Here is a 16,349-nt window from a genome sequence, read left to right on the forward strand (position 1 = left end):
ATGTTTCTTTTACTATTCCTATCATTGTTTTTCTTTCGAGTTCTTCTACTGTGTTCCGCATGTTACTTTGCTATTATGTTTTTCTCATGGTTTCTATTGATGAAAGAAGCATGCAAGAGGTTTCAACTCTGAAACCTTTGAGCCTGTTTCAACTACTTGCCTTCTCATCTCTGTACTTGATTCATCTCTGTAATTGATTGAACTTAGTGTTTATTTCAAAACCCCCAACTCTTTCAGACCCATTTCTTGCTTTCATATGACTTAGACCTTTTGCTAAATGTTTCTATACTGGATTTTCTACTGACTTTACAATGACATTACAATCTTCCTTCATGCTTAACATGTTCGTATGCTCCTTATATATGATAGACTTCCCTTTAAAGTAGCTTTTGAATTTGTGATTAGTTCCTACTTCCCTCTGAATATGGGTCTAATTGATTCCCTTTCCATTGTTTGCTGATTTCCCTTAAGTTAAAAACCTTTCCCATCTTTTGACTCGGTTCATTCATACAAAATATCAGACCCTTTTGATTTACTGGTTGTTAATTGATCTTCTTAACAACCCTGTCCTTAAATAACCTTTATGTATTTTCCCTCAATTGCATGCTTTACACAAAGTGTTTATTCAATTCCTTTCCTTAAATGGCTTTACTCGTTTTGAATCTGAATCCCTTAATTAAGGGAAGCCTTATGTAATTGATTGACAATCAGTTTTCAAACTATTTTCTTACCTTATTTCTGCCTGCTTTCTACACTATAAAAGGCACGACCCTTTTCACAAACAGATACGATAGACTTCACAATTCACAATCTCTTCTAAACTCTTACTCACATAATAAAACTCTCTCTTCTTGTCTGCACTGAGGTTTTATCAAACTACTGCATTTTTCTCTACTTGTTTCTTTGAAACTGGTATGTCCTAATTTCAAATTTCAGCATCCTCACAATGTGTTTACTTATAGCTTTCTGCATCTATGTCTACTTTACTACTTTTGCAAAGTTAAATACATAAACTAGTATGTTGATTCTCTTTTGCTTGTTTCTGCTATGGATCCCTATTCCCTATTTCCCTTTATGTGCTTTGAGTTACAGTTTAAAACATGGAAATATACGAGTTATTGTCAATGGAGTCAACTTGATCCCTTAGGGGATCCTAACCTTTAAACAATGTGTTCTAGTAGGCTTATGGGTATGCCAGCATCTCCCATTGCTGGGTTAGGCCCACTAGCCAGCTTTTTACTTCTTGCAACTCCCCATTCCCTATATCCCTATGTGTGTTGTTTCCTTTTCCCTTTTCCCCTTTCAGAATTCTGCACTTACACTCTCTCTTAGTTCCTAAGTTCTGCCCCCTCTTGTGATCCTTGCTTTGGGACCTTGAGTTCCCTCTGAACTTGGACACCTGAGGGTTGGCCCTTCCACACTGCACTTTGGCTTAATATGGTGATACATTTGGGTGTAAGCACTGCCCGTAGTTCTTATGAAACTCTTATGGAACTCTGACACACCTAAGTGGGAGAAAGGCTTTGAAACATGATCTTTGGAGTTGGTTTACTTCATACTTCAGAGAGGAAGCCTGAATCAGGCTCTCCTTGCTTGTAATTTTCAATTTTTGATGTCTTTTTCTTTATTTTATTTGGACTATAATAACTTGTAATAACTTTTGGGGATGGTTAGTGAAAAGGGAAGGGTAACCATGCATGTAAAAAAGGGTAGATAACCTGTCTATAAGATTCCTGCATTTTTCATATAGCTACCATGGCTATAAGATTTCTGCATTTTTCATATAACTACCATGCCTATAAGATTTCTGCATTTTTCATATAGCTACCATGCCTATATGATTTCTGCATTCTCATTTAGTCGCCATGTCTATAAGATTTTCTGCATTCTCATTTAGTTACCACGTCTATATGAACTTTAGCATTTTCATTTAAATACCATGACTATAGGGACCCTGCACTTTCATGTAGATATCATGATTTCTGCATATGCATGTAGAGAAAATGCCTATAGGTTCTGAAAATCAACTACAATTAGATGTCATGCCTATAGGGTTTCTGCATTCTTATTATGTCCAAAAGTTTTTTTTAAAATCAGCAACACATAGAAAGCATGCCTATAGGAACTATCAACCAAGTCTGAAACGTTTCACTCGCTTATAAGTCTAAAACCAGTAACGACAATGTCTAATGTATGTAGATTTATGATCTTTTGTCAAAACTCGTCTTTCTCAATAACTGGCAACCTTTTCGAAAATCAGTATACTTCATCTTTTCTGAAATTAGTAGATATCAAGCACTTTAATCATTAGGTGGCGAATCTTAAATTCAAACCCAATTCCCTAAAGGGAACGAGTTGTCCTCCCAAATGTCACAAGCCCGATTTCGCGAGAAAAATGAGGCACGACATGGACTAAACACAAGCAGTAGGCAAACAAGAAGGCAAAAGTACTAAGTGAACATATTGTTATGATGCTGGAATCTTAATCAGAACATACCAGTTCAAAGAAGCAAAATATAGTAAAAGCAGATAGCAGGACTTTGAAGACAGGCCACAGTACAAGTAGCAAGAGAGAATATTTTGAGTGTAAGTGGTTGCAGAACTAAGTGTGCTCGTCTGTGTTAATGAAAGATCATGGTATTTATAGTTTGAAGACAGGCAGAAAATAAGGCAATGATCGTAGTTTAGCAGTAATTATGGAACTATGTACCAATTAAAATCAAATCAGTATAAGGACTTCCTTTAATTAAGGAGTTTAAATCAAACGACAATGGGCATAAAACATTTAAGGAAAGAAATCAAGTAAGCATCATGTGCAGAGTAGACAATTAGGGGTAAGTGCATAGAGGTTTAATTAAGGAAAGAATCTTTGAAATACTCTGTTAGCCAAATAAGGTAAGAAACAAAGTAAAGTTGCAGCATATGGAGACAATCGAAAATCAGTACATAGCAAATCAGGGAGTCAAGGATTTCAAAATCACTAATTTAAGGAGAGTGACATGGGTTCCCAAGAATAGAAAGTAAACCAAGTTAAAGACAAGAGAATCGAAAGTATAAGGGGAAGTTTTCAGACCAATTCAAAAAACAGGGAAATTAGTAAAATAAGGAAATAATCAATTACACGAGTGCAATCAGAATTACACGGGAGGTTTGAAATCAGTCCAAAATTGAAGGTCATTTTAGAGGGGAATTTATCATATAAAAGAGTGCATAAACATTAGGCATGCGAGGCTAAACTTGTGACAAAGAGAATAACAATCAAAAAATCAGTAGATAGTGAATTATCGCAACATGGTAGTCACAGAGGTCAACTTAGTAATAGGGAAAAAGGGTATCAGAGGCATGCAAAAGTTCGGGTAAAAAGACTTTTTCTGAAAAATATAATCTACTTTTCAATACTTGAAAGAAACTAAATCATATAGAGAAACAGAAGTTGAAACAAAAAAGTCTTCGAATCCAGTCGAGCTAATTCAAACAGATGAAGTAGTTTTCAGAAGTTCGAATAGGTCCAGAGAAATTAGGGTTTTGAAATTAATCGAATTCAGAGCATGACGAACAAGTAAATCACATAACCCAAAATTTTAGGGTTTTCACTATCAATCGAGTTCTAGAGATGAAAAGCAAGTAAATCGGACAAATACTAACAACATAGATTCAGAAATCTCAAAAGGTCAAAACCCTTAGCATGTAAACTCGAGTAAAAGAACAACATAAGGAAAAACAGTAGAACATATTAGAAAATCAGAGAAAGCTTCGAAAAAACTTAACAGAAACTCAAATCAGAAAAGATAAGGGTTCTTGAAGGTAGAGTTTTGAAAGAAACCTTGAGAAAGCGTTTAAAAGTTTAGAGTAAACACAGATCTAAAGAAATCGGAAGAACCTCAAAGGTTAGGGTTTCAGAAGAACCCTAGATGGTGAGAAAGGCTTGGAAACCATCGATCTAAGCAGGAGAAGTCAAGAGTTCGGCTTGAATGGCCATGGATGGCCGGAGCAAAGTCAACGATGACCAGAGATAGCCATAAGAACTGAAACTAACCAAGGTCTAGACCCGACTTTCCCAATCTGGCCTTGAAACCATAGTACTCAAACACATAGAAGCCAAGGGAAGTGGATACAGGCCTCCAATGGCTTCGGATGCCATGGATTTGGGAGATTTTCAGGTGGTAATTGAGGGCGACGACTAGGGTTTGAGAGGGGATTGTGAGATGATTGAGAGAGAAGGCGGGTTCAGAGGCGGCTATAGGCGAGAAATGGTTAGGGTTTGGGGGTAGTTGGGAATTAATTTAGGAAAGGGTTGGTGGTGGCCGTTGATCATTTTGATCATTTTGATCAACGGCCTGGATTGAATGGGTAGGTAGGGGATCCGGTGTCATGCCCCAACTTTGGAAGGCGCGACCGGTGCTCAATCGAGTGAACCCAACTGGTCAAGCCTTATCAACCGCTATCTACCCAACTCGATAGGAATAAGGAAGCCATGCTTACCTTTATTTAAACTAGAAAAGATAGTACATTCAATATCTTAGTTCATTTTATATCACAACATTTAAAACGTGGTTAAACTTCCAAGGTTCCATACAAGTTATAGTGTAGAAGAAAGAAAGAGTACAAGGTTACAACATGGTCCATTGACCTATCCAATACCCATACATAACCCACACAAACGTCTACGGAGCCTCTAAGAATATAAAAGACGTGATAACAATGCCGGCAACAAGGCCCCGACTATACCTCAAAAGTAAAAGTCCAAAATAAGAAGATGTACAATATAACCCCTTGAAGGAGAAAGGGGGCTCACCAAGACTTTGAGAAGAAGCTACTCCGCTATGCACGATCGGCACTATCCGCAATGGAGCCACCTACATTCGTAAAAATAATGTAGCGCCCCCGGCAAAAGGGATGTTAGTGCCATCGAAAGCACTAGTATGTATAACTAAATACCATTTTACTAGAAAGAACTATCAAGCAAGTATATGTAAATCACATGAGTAAATCAAATATGCAATTCATTCAATCTTTCATATAATTTCCAAAACTTAGTTTGGGGCATTTCTTTCATATCTTCATCACTGTTCTCAATACCACCGCTATCTTGAGCGGAGTCCGATCACGACCCGACCGGCTAGGTTGCCTAATTGGAGGCATATATCTCAATCACTATTTCATTTCCCTTATCAGGAATTCAATATCAGCACATTACCACCATGTGTGCGATATGGTGTCCGATCACGACCCGATCGGCTAGGCCGCCTTATCTAGGCGTTGTTCCTTTCTCATTAGCCATCACATCTGAATCTTTATTTCATATATATATTATATCAATTCCTTGGCACTCAGGGCCACCATTATCACATCGTTTTCCATTTTCAGTATTCATCTTGCATGTTGTGATCATAGGCATATACAAAAGTAATTCAAGTTGCAATATAGGTAAGTGGGCACATAGCTAGCATTAATAATTCTCAGTTTCTATCTTGGCTTATAGCCTAATCATTTCAACACATAATTGTATTGTTCATACTTCTCTAATTATCAAGAATGGTACATTACTCACATTGAGGCACATCCATCATGTATATGTGTAGTTAATTGCAAATCAATTAATGCGTAACAATCAATACATTAACAAATTCAAATCTTACCACACTTTCGTAAACTCCAACGGAGCTCAATTTCTAATAAAAGGGGGTTTTAGCCATACATACCTCAAAGAGCTTTTCCTTAAGTTACTACAATGTTCCGGAAATTCTAGCAATGTCCATCTACTTCGAGACATAACAAAATTGAACACAAATTAGGAAGATATTCATAATTCTAGCTCATTCGAGCATTTTATCAAACACGATATGAGTGTTAAATCTTTATGGTCCTTTTATAGAGGATTTCATCAACCCACAACCCATACTTTTCCATTTCTAGCTCAACCATGTTCCTAAACCTTTTGACAACACATGCAAACAAGATAACAACTCCAATACCCACAAACTTTCTTGATAAATACCCGCCTTTAGCTAAAATTCAAAATTAAGGGTTAGGGTACAAAATCTTACCTCAAGGATGAAGACCTAGGGTTAGGGTACACAAACTCTAGGGCATTCTCTCTCTCTAAAAGTATCTAATTTTTGCTCAAGAAATGGTCCCTTACATCTATTTGACGAAATGAGGTCGTTTTATAACAAAAAACCCGATTTTGTATGGCCGCGCCACGTGGGGCACTGCATAGGGCCCTGTGGTTGTGAAAAAAGTGCTCAAAAAACGTTTTTGGATGCTCTCTGTACCTCCCCACAGGCGCGTCGCATGGGGCAGCGCATGGGGCGCCGTGGTAGTGTAAAATTCTGCGCTGCTTTTTGTAATTTGGTCATAACTTCTGGTATGAGTGTCCGAATGACGAATGGTTTGAAGAGTTGGAAAATAGACTCAAAGACCTTTCATTTGATAGGTTGTGAATCGCACAAAACCATATATAAATAGAGATATACTTGTCCAAAGAGAGGTCTTGTGCGTACTCATTTACAACTTTAGTCTATTTGATAATTTTCCAACTTGTCTTAGACTTAGGCTTCTCCTTAGACCCTATAAATTATAATAAGACTTATACACTTATTACCATTTCCACATAATATCCAAAATATAATTAATCCTCATTTGCACGCAAGATAAAATAATTAGCCTACCTTGGCACCACGAAATCTTAAATTACTAAGCAAAATTTTTTGGGGCTTTACATCCAGGGGGCTGTTCTAATTGGGTCATGGGTCGGGTATGGCTAGTATTTGGGCTGGGTAATTGAGTTTAAAATTGGGGTACAATTCAGGCTACAATTGAAACACATTTAGGCTATATTTTAAATAGCCACTCTTCCCTTATTTATTTTATAAAAATAGTAGAATAATTTCTGGAATTAAATTAAAGGTACTAAAATGATTAATAACACATAATTGTCAAATTAAAAATATTGGACCTAATTTTTATAGACCTAAATGTAATTAATCTAAAAGAGGCTAATGTTGCAATTATACGCAGTTTAACTTTAAAAATACTATATAAGTTTGTAAAAATATGCAAAAATTACATTAGCTATATTTTAGTATAAATATGAGATTCCAATAAATGAATCACCAAAAATAATAATTTTGGGAATAGTTATTGGGTTTTTTCTGGATAAGATAGGGCAATAAATTGATTTAAAAATATTTAAAAAATTAAGAAAAAATAATAAGACATTTGGACATACTTATATATGCATACATATTCTTTTTTGAAGGTATTTTGTATATAAAAAATATATAGAAAAAAATTGGGTATCAACAAGTGGTATTCCAGCTCCTCCTAGGCCTCAGGAGCCTTATTATGCACCTCTAGTATCTAGTGCACCTCCTGCGTAGGGTGCTTTCAGTGGTAAGTCCAGCAGACCTGGCCTGAGTCAGTCACAACTGCCACGTCCTCCTAGATCTTGTTTTGAGTGTGGTGATACATGCCATATGGTAAGGGATTGCCCCAGACTTAAGAGGGGTGCACCTCTACAGACTTCTCAGCCACAGCGTGCCCCACAGAGTTCTCAGGCTATGGTTATAGTTCCAATTTCTACCCCGCCTACTAAGACAGCTAGAGATGTAGGTAGGGGAGGTAGAGGCCGCCCTAGAGGGGGAGGCCAGGCCAGATACTATGCATTTCCTGCCCGTACCGAGGCTGTTGCCTCCAATTCTGTCATCACAGGTATTGTCATAGTTTGTCATAGAGATGCATCGGTTTTATTCGATCCAGGCTCCACATATTCTTATGTGTCTTCTTATTTTTCTCCGTATTTGGGTGTACCTCGAGATTCTTTGGGTACCCCTGTTTATGTTTCTACTCATGTGGGAGATTCTCTTGTTATGGACCGCATTTATCGGTCGTATTTGGTTGCTCAGACCAGATCCGATTTATTGTTGCTCAGCATGGTAGATTTTGATATTATCTTGAGCATGGACTGGTTGTCTCCCCATTATGCTATTCTTGATTTTCACGCCAAAACCGTGATGCTAGCTATGCCGGGTGCACCGTGTGTTGAGTGGAGGGGTGCCTTAGATCACACTCCCAGTAGAGTTATTTCTTTCCTTAAGGCTTAGCGAATGGTTGAAAAGGGGTGTGACACATATCTAGCTTAGGTGAGAGATGTCAGTATTGATACCCCTACTGTTGATTTAGTCCTAGTAGTACGGGATTCTCTTGATGTGTTTCCAGCTGATCTTCCAGGCATGTCGCTTGATAGAGATATTTATTTTGGCATTGATATGTTGCTAAGCACTCAGCCTATTTCTATTCCTCCATATCGTATGACCCCTCTTAAGTTGAAGGGGTTGAAGGATCAGTTACAGGAATTGCTTGATAAGGGTTTTATTCGGCCTAGTGTATCACCTTGAGGTGCTCCTTCCTTGTTTGTGAAGAAAAATGATGGTTCTATGCGTATGTGTATTGATTATCGCCAGTTGAACAAAGTTACAATGAAGAATCGTTATCCTTTGCCTCATATTGATGATCTGTTTGACCAGCTTCAGGGCGCACGGGTGTTCTCTAAGATTGACTTACTTTTACGGTACTATCAGTTGAAGATTCGGGAGCCAAAAATCCCGAAGACTGCTTTTAGGACTCGATATGGTCATTACGAGTTCTTTGTTATGTCATTTCGGCTGACCAATGCCCCAGTAGTCTTTATACATTAGATGCATAGCGTGTTTCAACCATATCTTGACTCGTTCGTCATTGTCTTTATTGATGATATTCTGGTGTATTCACAGAGTCGGGAAGATCATGAGCAGCACCTGAGGATAGTGCTCCAGACTTTGAGGGAAAATAAAGTATATGCAAAGTTCTCAAAATGTGAGTTTTGGATGGATTCCATTTCATTCTTAGGCCACGTGGTATCGAGTGAGGGTATTCAAGTGGATCCGAAGAACGTAGAGGCAGTGTAGAGTTGGTGAAGACCATCCTCAGCTACAAAGATCCGCAGTCTTTTTGGCTTGGGGGGTTATTACTATCATTTTGTTGAAGGGTTTTCATCGATTACAGCCCCTATGACCAGGCTGACCCAGAAGGGTACTCCGTTCCAGTGGACGGAAGAGTGTGAGGCGAGCTTTCAGAAGCTCAAGATAGCTTTGACTACAGCCCCAGTTTTGATATTGCCTACAGGGTCGGGGTCTTATACTATATATTGTGATGCCTCGAGGATTGGCCTTGGAACGGTATTAATGCAGGGCAGTAGAGTGATTGCCTACGCATCCAGACAGTTGAAGTCACACGAGAAGAATTACCCTGTCCATGACCTTGAGTTAGTTGCCATTGTTCACATCTTGAAGATCTGGCGTCATTATTTGTATGGTGTGCCTTGTGAGATTTATACTGATCAACGGATCTTACAACACCTGTTCAAGCAAAAGGATCTAAATTTGTGCCAGAGGAGGTGGTTAGAGTTGCTGAAGGACTATAATATCACTATTTTGTATCACCCGGGCAAGGCCAATGTGGTGGCCGATGCCTTGAGTCGTCAGGTAGAGAGCTTAGGGAGTTTGGCTTATTTACCAGCATCGGAGAGGCCTATGGCAATGGATGTTCATGCCTTAGCCAGCCAGTTTGTGAGATTAGATCTTTCGGAGCCCAGTCAGGTCTAGCTTGCGTGGTTTCTTGGTCTTCCTTATTTGATCGTATCAGGGAGCGTCGGTATGATGACCCTCATTTGCTTGTCATCAAGGATAAGGTTCAGCATGGTGATGCCAGTGATATGACTATTGGTGATGACGGGGTATTGAGAATGCAGGGTCGGATTTGTGTACCCAATGTTGATGGGCTTTGGGAGTTGATTCTAGAGGAGGCCCATAGTTCGCGGTATTCTATTCATCCGGGTGCTGCGAAGATGTATCAGGATTTGAGATATCACTATTGGTAGAGGCAGATGAAGAAAGACATAGTTGGGTTTGTAGCTCGGTGCCTCAATTATCAACAGGTGAAATATGAACACTAGAGACCAGGTGGGTTGCTTTAGCAGATAGAGATTCCGGAGTGGAAGTAGGAGCAGATCACTATGGAATTTGTAATTAGGCTCCCACAGACTTTGAGGAAGTTCGATGCCATTTGGATGATTGTGGATTGACTGACCAAGTCCGCGCACTTCATTCCTGTGTGTACTACTTATTCTTCGGAGTGGTTGGCGAAGATTTATATCCGGGAGATTATTCGTCTGCATGGTATCCCAGTTTCCATCATTTCAGATAGGGGTACTCAGTTCATATCACGGTTCTGGAGGGCCATTCAGCATGAGTTGGGTACTCGGGTGGAGTTGAGTACAACATTTCACCCTCAGACGGATGGACAGTCCGAGCGCACTATTCAGATTCTTGAGGATATGCTCCGTGCATGTGTGATTGAGTTTGGAGGGTCTTGGTATCAGTCCTTGCCATTGGCGGAGTTAGCCTACAACAACTATCAGTCCAGCATTCAGATGGCACCGTATGAGGATTTATATGGTAGGAAGTGTAGATCTCTGGTGGGTTGTTTCAAGCCGTGTGAGGCCAGATTATTGGGCACAGACTTGGTTCAGGATGCTTTGGAGAAGGTTAAGGTGATTCAGGATAGACACCGTATAGCTCAGTCTAGAAAGAAGAGTTACACGGACCAGAAGGTTCTTGATGCTTCCTATATGGTTGGAGAGCAGGTTTTGCCTATGAAGGGAGTTAGGAGATTCAGGAAGAAAGGAAAGGTGAGTCTGAGGTTTATTGGCCCTTTTGTGATATTGAGGAATGTTGAGGAGGTTGCTTATGAGCTTGCCCTACCTCCCAGCTTGGTAGGAGTTCATTGGCATTTCATGTTTCGATGATCCGGAGGTATCACGGGGATCCGTCGCATGTGTTGGATTTTAGTTCAGTCCAGTTAGACAAGGATCTGTCTTATGTTAAGGAGCTAGTGACAATATTAGACATGCAAGTTAGAAAGCTGAGGTCAAAGAACGTTGCATCAGTGAAGGTTCAGTGGTGGGGTCAGCCGGTCGAGGAGGCGACCTGGGAGACCGAGCAGGATATGCGCAGCCGTTACCCTCATCTTTTCACTACTTCAGGTATGTCTCTATGCTCGTTTGAGGATGAACGAATATTTATGTGTGGGAGGATGTAATGACCCGGCCGGTCATTTTAAGAATTAATACCCCGATCCCCTTTTAATTGATTTCCTCGTGTTTGTTTCTACTATTTTGATTTGCTGAGATGCTTGGCATTGAGTTTCGGAGAGTTTTGGGACACTTAGTCTCTAAATGAGAGCTTAAATTTTAGAAATTTGACCGTAGTCGAAATAGTGTGAAGACGGCCTCAGAATGGAATTCCGATTGTTCCGTTAGCTCTATCGGGTGATTTCGGGTTTAGGAGCGTGTTCGGATTGTGTTTTGGAGGTATGTAGCTAATTTAGGCTTGAAATGCCGAAAGTTGAATTTTTGAAGTTTCCGGTTCGATAGTGAGATTTTGATCCGAGGGTCAGAATGGAATTCTGGAAGTTGGAGTAGCTCCGTAGTGTTGAATGTGATATGTGTGCAAAATTTCAAGTCATTCGGATGAGGTTTGATAGACTCTTTGATCGAAAGCATATTTTGAGAGTTTTTGAAGTTCTTAGGCTTGAATCTGATGCTAAATTGGTATTTTGATGTTGTTTTGAGCATTCCGAAGGTTGGAACAAGTTTGAATGATGTTGTGGGATATGTTGGTAGGTTTGGTTGAGGTCCGGGGGCCTCGGGTGTATTTAGGATGCTTAAACGGGCACTTTTGGTCTTTAGGAGATTGCTGGTTTTCTGGTGTTTTAACAGCAGCGATTTGTTCATTGTGATCGCGTGAATTCATCCATGATCGTGTAGAGTAAGTTGCGGACAGGCGGATTTTTGTGAATCGCGGTCTCAAAGGTAGGAGTGCGATCATGTAGGGTGAGCAGTCTTGGTCATTGCGTTCGCGTGGAGAGCTTTGCGTTCACGTAGAAGGACTTGGAGTGGCAATGAGGTGATGGAATTTCTCTATGCGATCGCATAGAGCTGGTCACGATCGCGATCACATTGTTGTGAGGAAATTGCCTTATGCGATCACATATGTGTTTCTGCGATCGCATAAGTTATATCTGGGTAGTATTTAAATAGCCCATCCACGACCCTTCTTTATTTTCCACCATTTTTGAACGGGGTTGAAGCTTTTGAGGGAGATTTTTGAGGAAACCAAAGGGGAATCACATGGAGGTAACATTTTTGACTTCATAACTCGTTTATATCTGATTAAAGGTATACTTAGTGGTGAAAAATTAGGGAAAATTAGTGTAAAATGGGTAATTAGGGTTTGAGATTAAGAGACCTTAAAATGGGTATTTGAGGGGCCAATTAAACTCCGATTTCAGTGTTCTTGATATATATAGACTCATGAGAGTGTGAAGATTCTGAAAATATAAATTTCACCCGATTCCGAGATGTGGTCCCCAAGGGAATTTTGGTTATTTTACCTAATTTCACGTATTATCTTAGAATTTCTTTGTGGAATCAGTTATTTGAAGTGTTTTTTACATTATGCAATTGAATTGAATAGATTTAGGCCATTCAGAGTCGATTTCTCGTGGCAAAAATGTTGTTTCGGGTTGACTTTGAGCTGGTTCGAGGTAAGTAGCTTGCCTAACCTTGTGTAGGGGACCTTCCCCTTACGATTTGATATTATTGATAATTGAAATGCCTTGTACGTGAGGTGACGAGTGCGTACTTGTGCTAATTGTTGAAAATCCGGTTTTCATTAAGTAATTACTAGTATGTTTCTCTTCCTGTTTATACTACTTGCAATTTAAGCCTGTTGTTAGCTTAGGAAAGCATGTCTAATTGACTTAATTGCCTTACTTGCTCAAACTGCCTTATTTGGATTACGTGCAACATGCTAGGTTAGAAATACCTGTTTTGCCTTGGTATAGAACTTGAATTGAACTGTGTACTCTTCTTGTTGTTGCCGTGTGTTTACTTTGGGACTACAAGATGGTATCCCGGGAGATCCCCCTGTATGTTTACTTTGGGACTACGGAACGGTATTTCGGGGGATCCCCCTGCACATTTACATTGGAACTACGGGACAGTACCCGGTAGATTACCCCTGTACTGAGTATTTACATTTGGGACTACGAATCGGTATTCCGAGAGATCCCTTCGCATTATGAGTTAGACTACGGGATGTTATCCCAGGAGATCTACTGGATATTTATATTTGGGACTACATGACGGTATCCTGGGAGATCCCCGGTTGTTATCTTTGTGCTGAGCTATATTTCTTTCTATGTTTACTTGGCCTCTATGGTAGTTGTTGTTGTCCTTATTATCATGTGTTACTTTTACTGGTGTTCTTATTTATACTGTTTTTGTTCTACACTGTTAAAACTTATATTTTATTTAACCTCAGTAGGGCCCCGACCTTCCTCGTCACTACTCGACCGAGGTTAGACTTGGCACTTACGTACTGCTGTGGTGTACTCATGCTCATGTTTTTCATGTGCAGATCTAGGTACTTCCACTCAGACTTATCACGCTTGAGACGAGGCGCTTGTAGAGACTCCGAGGTATATCTGCTGCGTCCGCAGACCGAAGAGTCCCTTTCTACTCTCCCTTTTGTATTAGCCCTTTTCTACTTTCGTTTTCTTTGTTAGATATTCTAGAGTTAGATGCTTGTAGACATTCAAAGGCTTGTGATCATGAGATTCCAAGTTTTGGGAAATGTTAGTAGTTTCGAGAGTTGAAATTGTGTATGCCAAGCGGCACTTATAAAAACACTATTTTATTTTACTATTTCAGTTTTTAATTATTTCTTCCGCAAATTGGTTTATTTTTTTACATTGTTAGGCTTACCTAGTCGTAGAGACTAGGTTCCATCACGATGTTTCATGGTGGGTGAACCGGGGTCGTGATAGTCAAATTCGTGAAGAACACTAGCCTCCCAACACTGCCGTGTTTTCGTAGGCCTAGCCTGGTTGACCCCTTCCTCCCTCTTCCCTCTTCGCATTCGTGTAGCCTCCTTCGCATTCACAAAGAGGAGCTAGGTCATCCTTTGCCTTGGAGGATCCATATTCGTTCGTGAAGAGCAACAACTATCCCTCCTCCAAATCCTTCTTCACAATCGCGAAGCACATTAGCACCAGCAAAAATCAGCCAACTTCTATATTGCTCTGGGTGGTGCGAAACTCACCCGAGCCACCTAGGACCCCATCCAATCATACCAACAAGTCGATAAACATAATCTAGACATACTCATGATCTTGGAACACATAAAATGACATCGCAACCAATAATCGCACCCCAAATCAAATTAATCAGTTTCTAATGTTCAAACTTCATTTAGCTAACTTCGAACATGGCGAATCATACTTACACAACTCGTAATGACACCTAATATCACAACAAGTCCAATATGACAATACGAACCTTTTTCGAGGATAAAAATACCAAACGAGATTCGATAATACCAAAGTGTACCCTACGTCGAACTTAGAAAACTCTAAAAACTTCAAAATGCCAACTTCCAACAATGAGTGTTGAAATGCTCCCTATTCACCCAAAACTCTATATGAACATATGCCAAAGTCCAAAATAACTATACAAGCCTATTAGAACCTTCAAATCACGATTTCGAGATCATTTACTCAAACTATTGACTCAACTTAAACTTGGCCACCTTAGGCCGCTGTTATGGAACTAAGTATTCTAAATTCAACGCGATCCCTTCCAAAACCAACTAGCCACCCCCACAAATCATAAAACAGAATAAGCAGTTATGAGAAATCTAAAATAGGGGAACATGGTTCTAGAAAGAAAAATGACCGATCGAGGAGTTACATTCTCCACCTCTTAAAAAAAATGTTCGTCCTCAAACGTGTTTAGAATCATATTTGAAATGATGAATAAGGGTGGATATCGGCTCCGAATGTGCTCCTCGATCTCCCAAGTTACCTCTTCGATTGAATCTTCATAGCTAAAATTTCCTTAGACCAAAACCTGCAAACCTGCCTGTCAGCAGTGGAAACTGGCTCCTCCTCGTAACTTAAGCTCTCACCCATCTGAACACTTCTATAATCCAACACATGAGACCTGTTAGCATGGTACCTCTAGAACATAGACACATGAAATATTGGATGAACTTCTGATAGGATAGGAGGCAAAGCAAGCATGTAGGAAACCTAACCAACCCACTCAAAAACCTCAAACAGACCGATGAACCTCGGACTTAACTTGCCTCTCCTCCCGAATCTCATGATAGCCTTCATCGGTGAGGCTTTCAAAAATATCTTCTCACCCACCATAAATGACAAATCATGTGATTTTTGATCTGCATAACTTTTCTACTTGGATTGTGCTGCGAGAAGCCGCTCCCGAATAAACATTACCTTATCCAAGGCATCATTTACCAAATCTGTACCAAATAACCTAGTCTTTTTGGGCTTAAACTAACCAATAAGGGGGAACCACATCATCGACCATACAAGGCCTCAAATGGAGCCATCTCGATGCTGGACTAATAGCTATTGTTATAAGCAAACTTGCCCAATGGTAAGAATCGGTCCCACTATCCTCCAAAGTCAATCGCACATGCTCTGAGCATATCCACTAGAATCTGAACTATCTGCTTCGACTGCCCATTAGTCCGCGGATGAAAGGTTGTATTGAGATCTACCCAAGTACCCAACTTACTCTGTACTGTTCTCCACAAATGCAAAGTGAACTGAGTGCCTCGATCTGAAATACTGGAAATAGGCATGCCATGCAACCAGACAATCTTTTAGATATATATCTAGGCCAACCTCTCCGAAGTTTATGTAGTCATCACCGAAATAAAGTGCGAAAACTTGGTCAGTTCATTGACAATGACCCAAATGACATAAAATTTCCTCAATGTCCATGGCAAACCAACCACGAAATCCATAGTGATTGTGAGCACGTGATTTTTTCCTCATCCGAACTACTCCAAAATAATTCCCAAAATTAGGTCTTGTCTTTAATTATGTGTTATTTTTTTAGGAATTATTGTGTGATTTTCCTGATTGTTTGCATATGTTTGTGTGCATGTTTAATTTTATTAATGAATTAAAAATATAAAAAAATATAGCATTTGCATTTAAGATTTGATTTTTACATTTTTGGAATTAATTAATAACTAGGTGTTTTACAAAAATGAAAATTCACAAAAAAATAACATATTTTTGTATTTTGGTCAAATTGTGTGATTTTCTTTTTATATAGTGTTTAATTATTTGTGATAGGTATTACTTAGAGTTAATTAATATTCTTAAAGTTAATTTGGGTTTTATAATTTAATTAAGATTTTAGTTTTAATTTT

The 16,349-nt window shown here is 39.4% G+C and overlaps 1 protein-coding gene across 1 annotated transcript; it reads left to right on the forward strand.

The window, feature by feature from the left end:
• Positions 1-10,375: 10,375 nt before the first annotated feature.
• On the forward strand, positions 10,376-10,846 carry LOC138881132 (uncharacterized). Its single transcript, XM_070161333.1, has one exon. The coding sequence runs from the start codon at positions 10,376-10,378 to the stop codon at positions 10,844-10,846; it is 471 nt and encodes a 156-aa protein (XP_070017434.1).
• The last annotated feature ends 5,503 nt before the right edge of the window (positions 10,847-16,349 follow it).

Source organism: Nicotiana sylvestris, chromosome 11, assembly GCF_000393655.2.
Source record: "Nicotiana sylvestris chromosome 11, ASM39365v2, whole genome shotgun sequence".
NCBI lineage: Eukaryota > Viridiplantae > Streptophyta > Magnoliopsida > Solanales > Solanaceae > Nicotiana > Nicotiana sylvestris.

Bases quoted from the DNA above. Each gene is read 5' to 3' on its own strand.
- LOC138881132 (XM_070161333.1), top strand. From the start codon at position 10,376: ATGCTCCGTGCATGTGTGATTGAGTTTGGAGGGTCTTGGTATCAGTCC.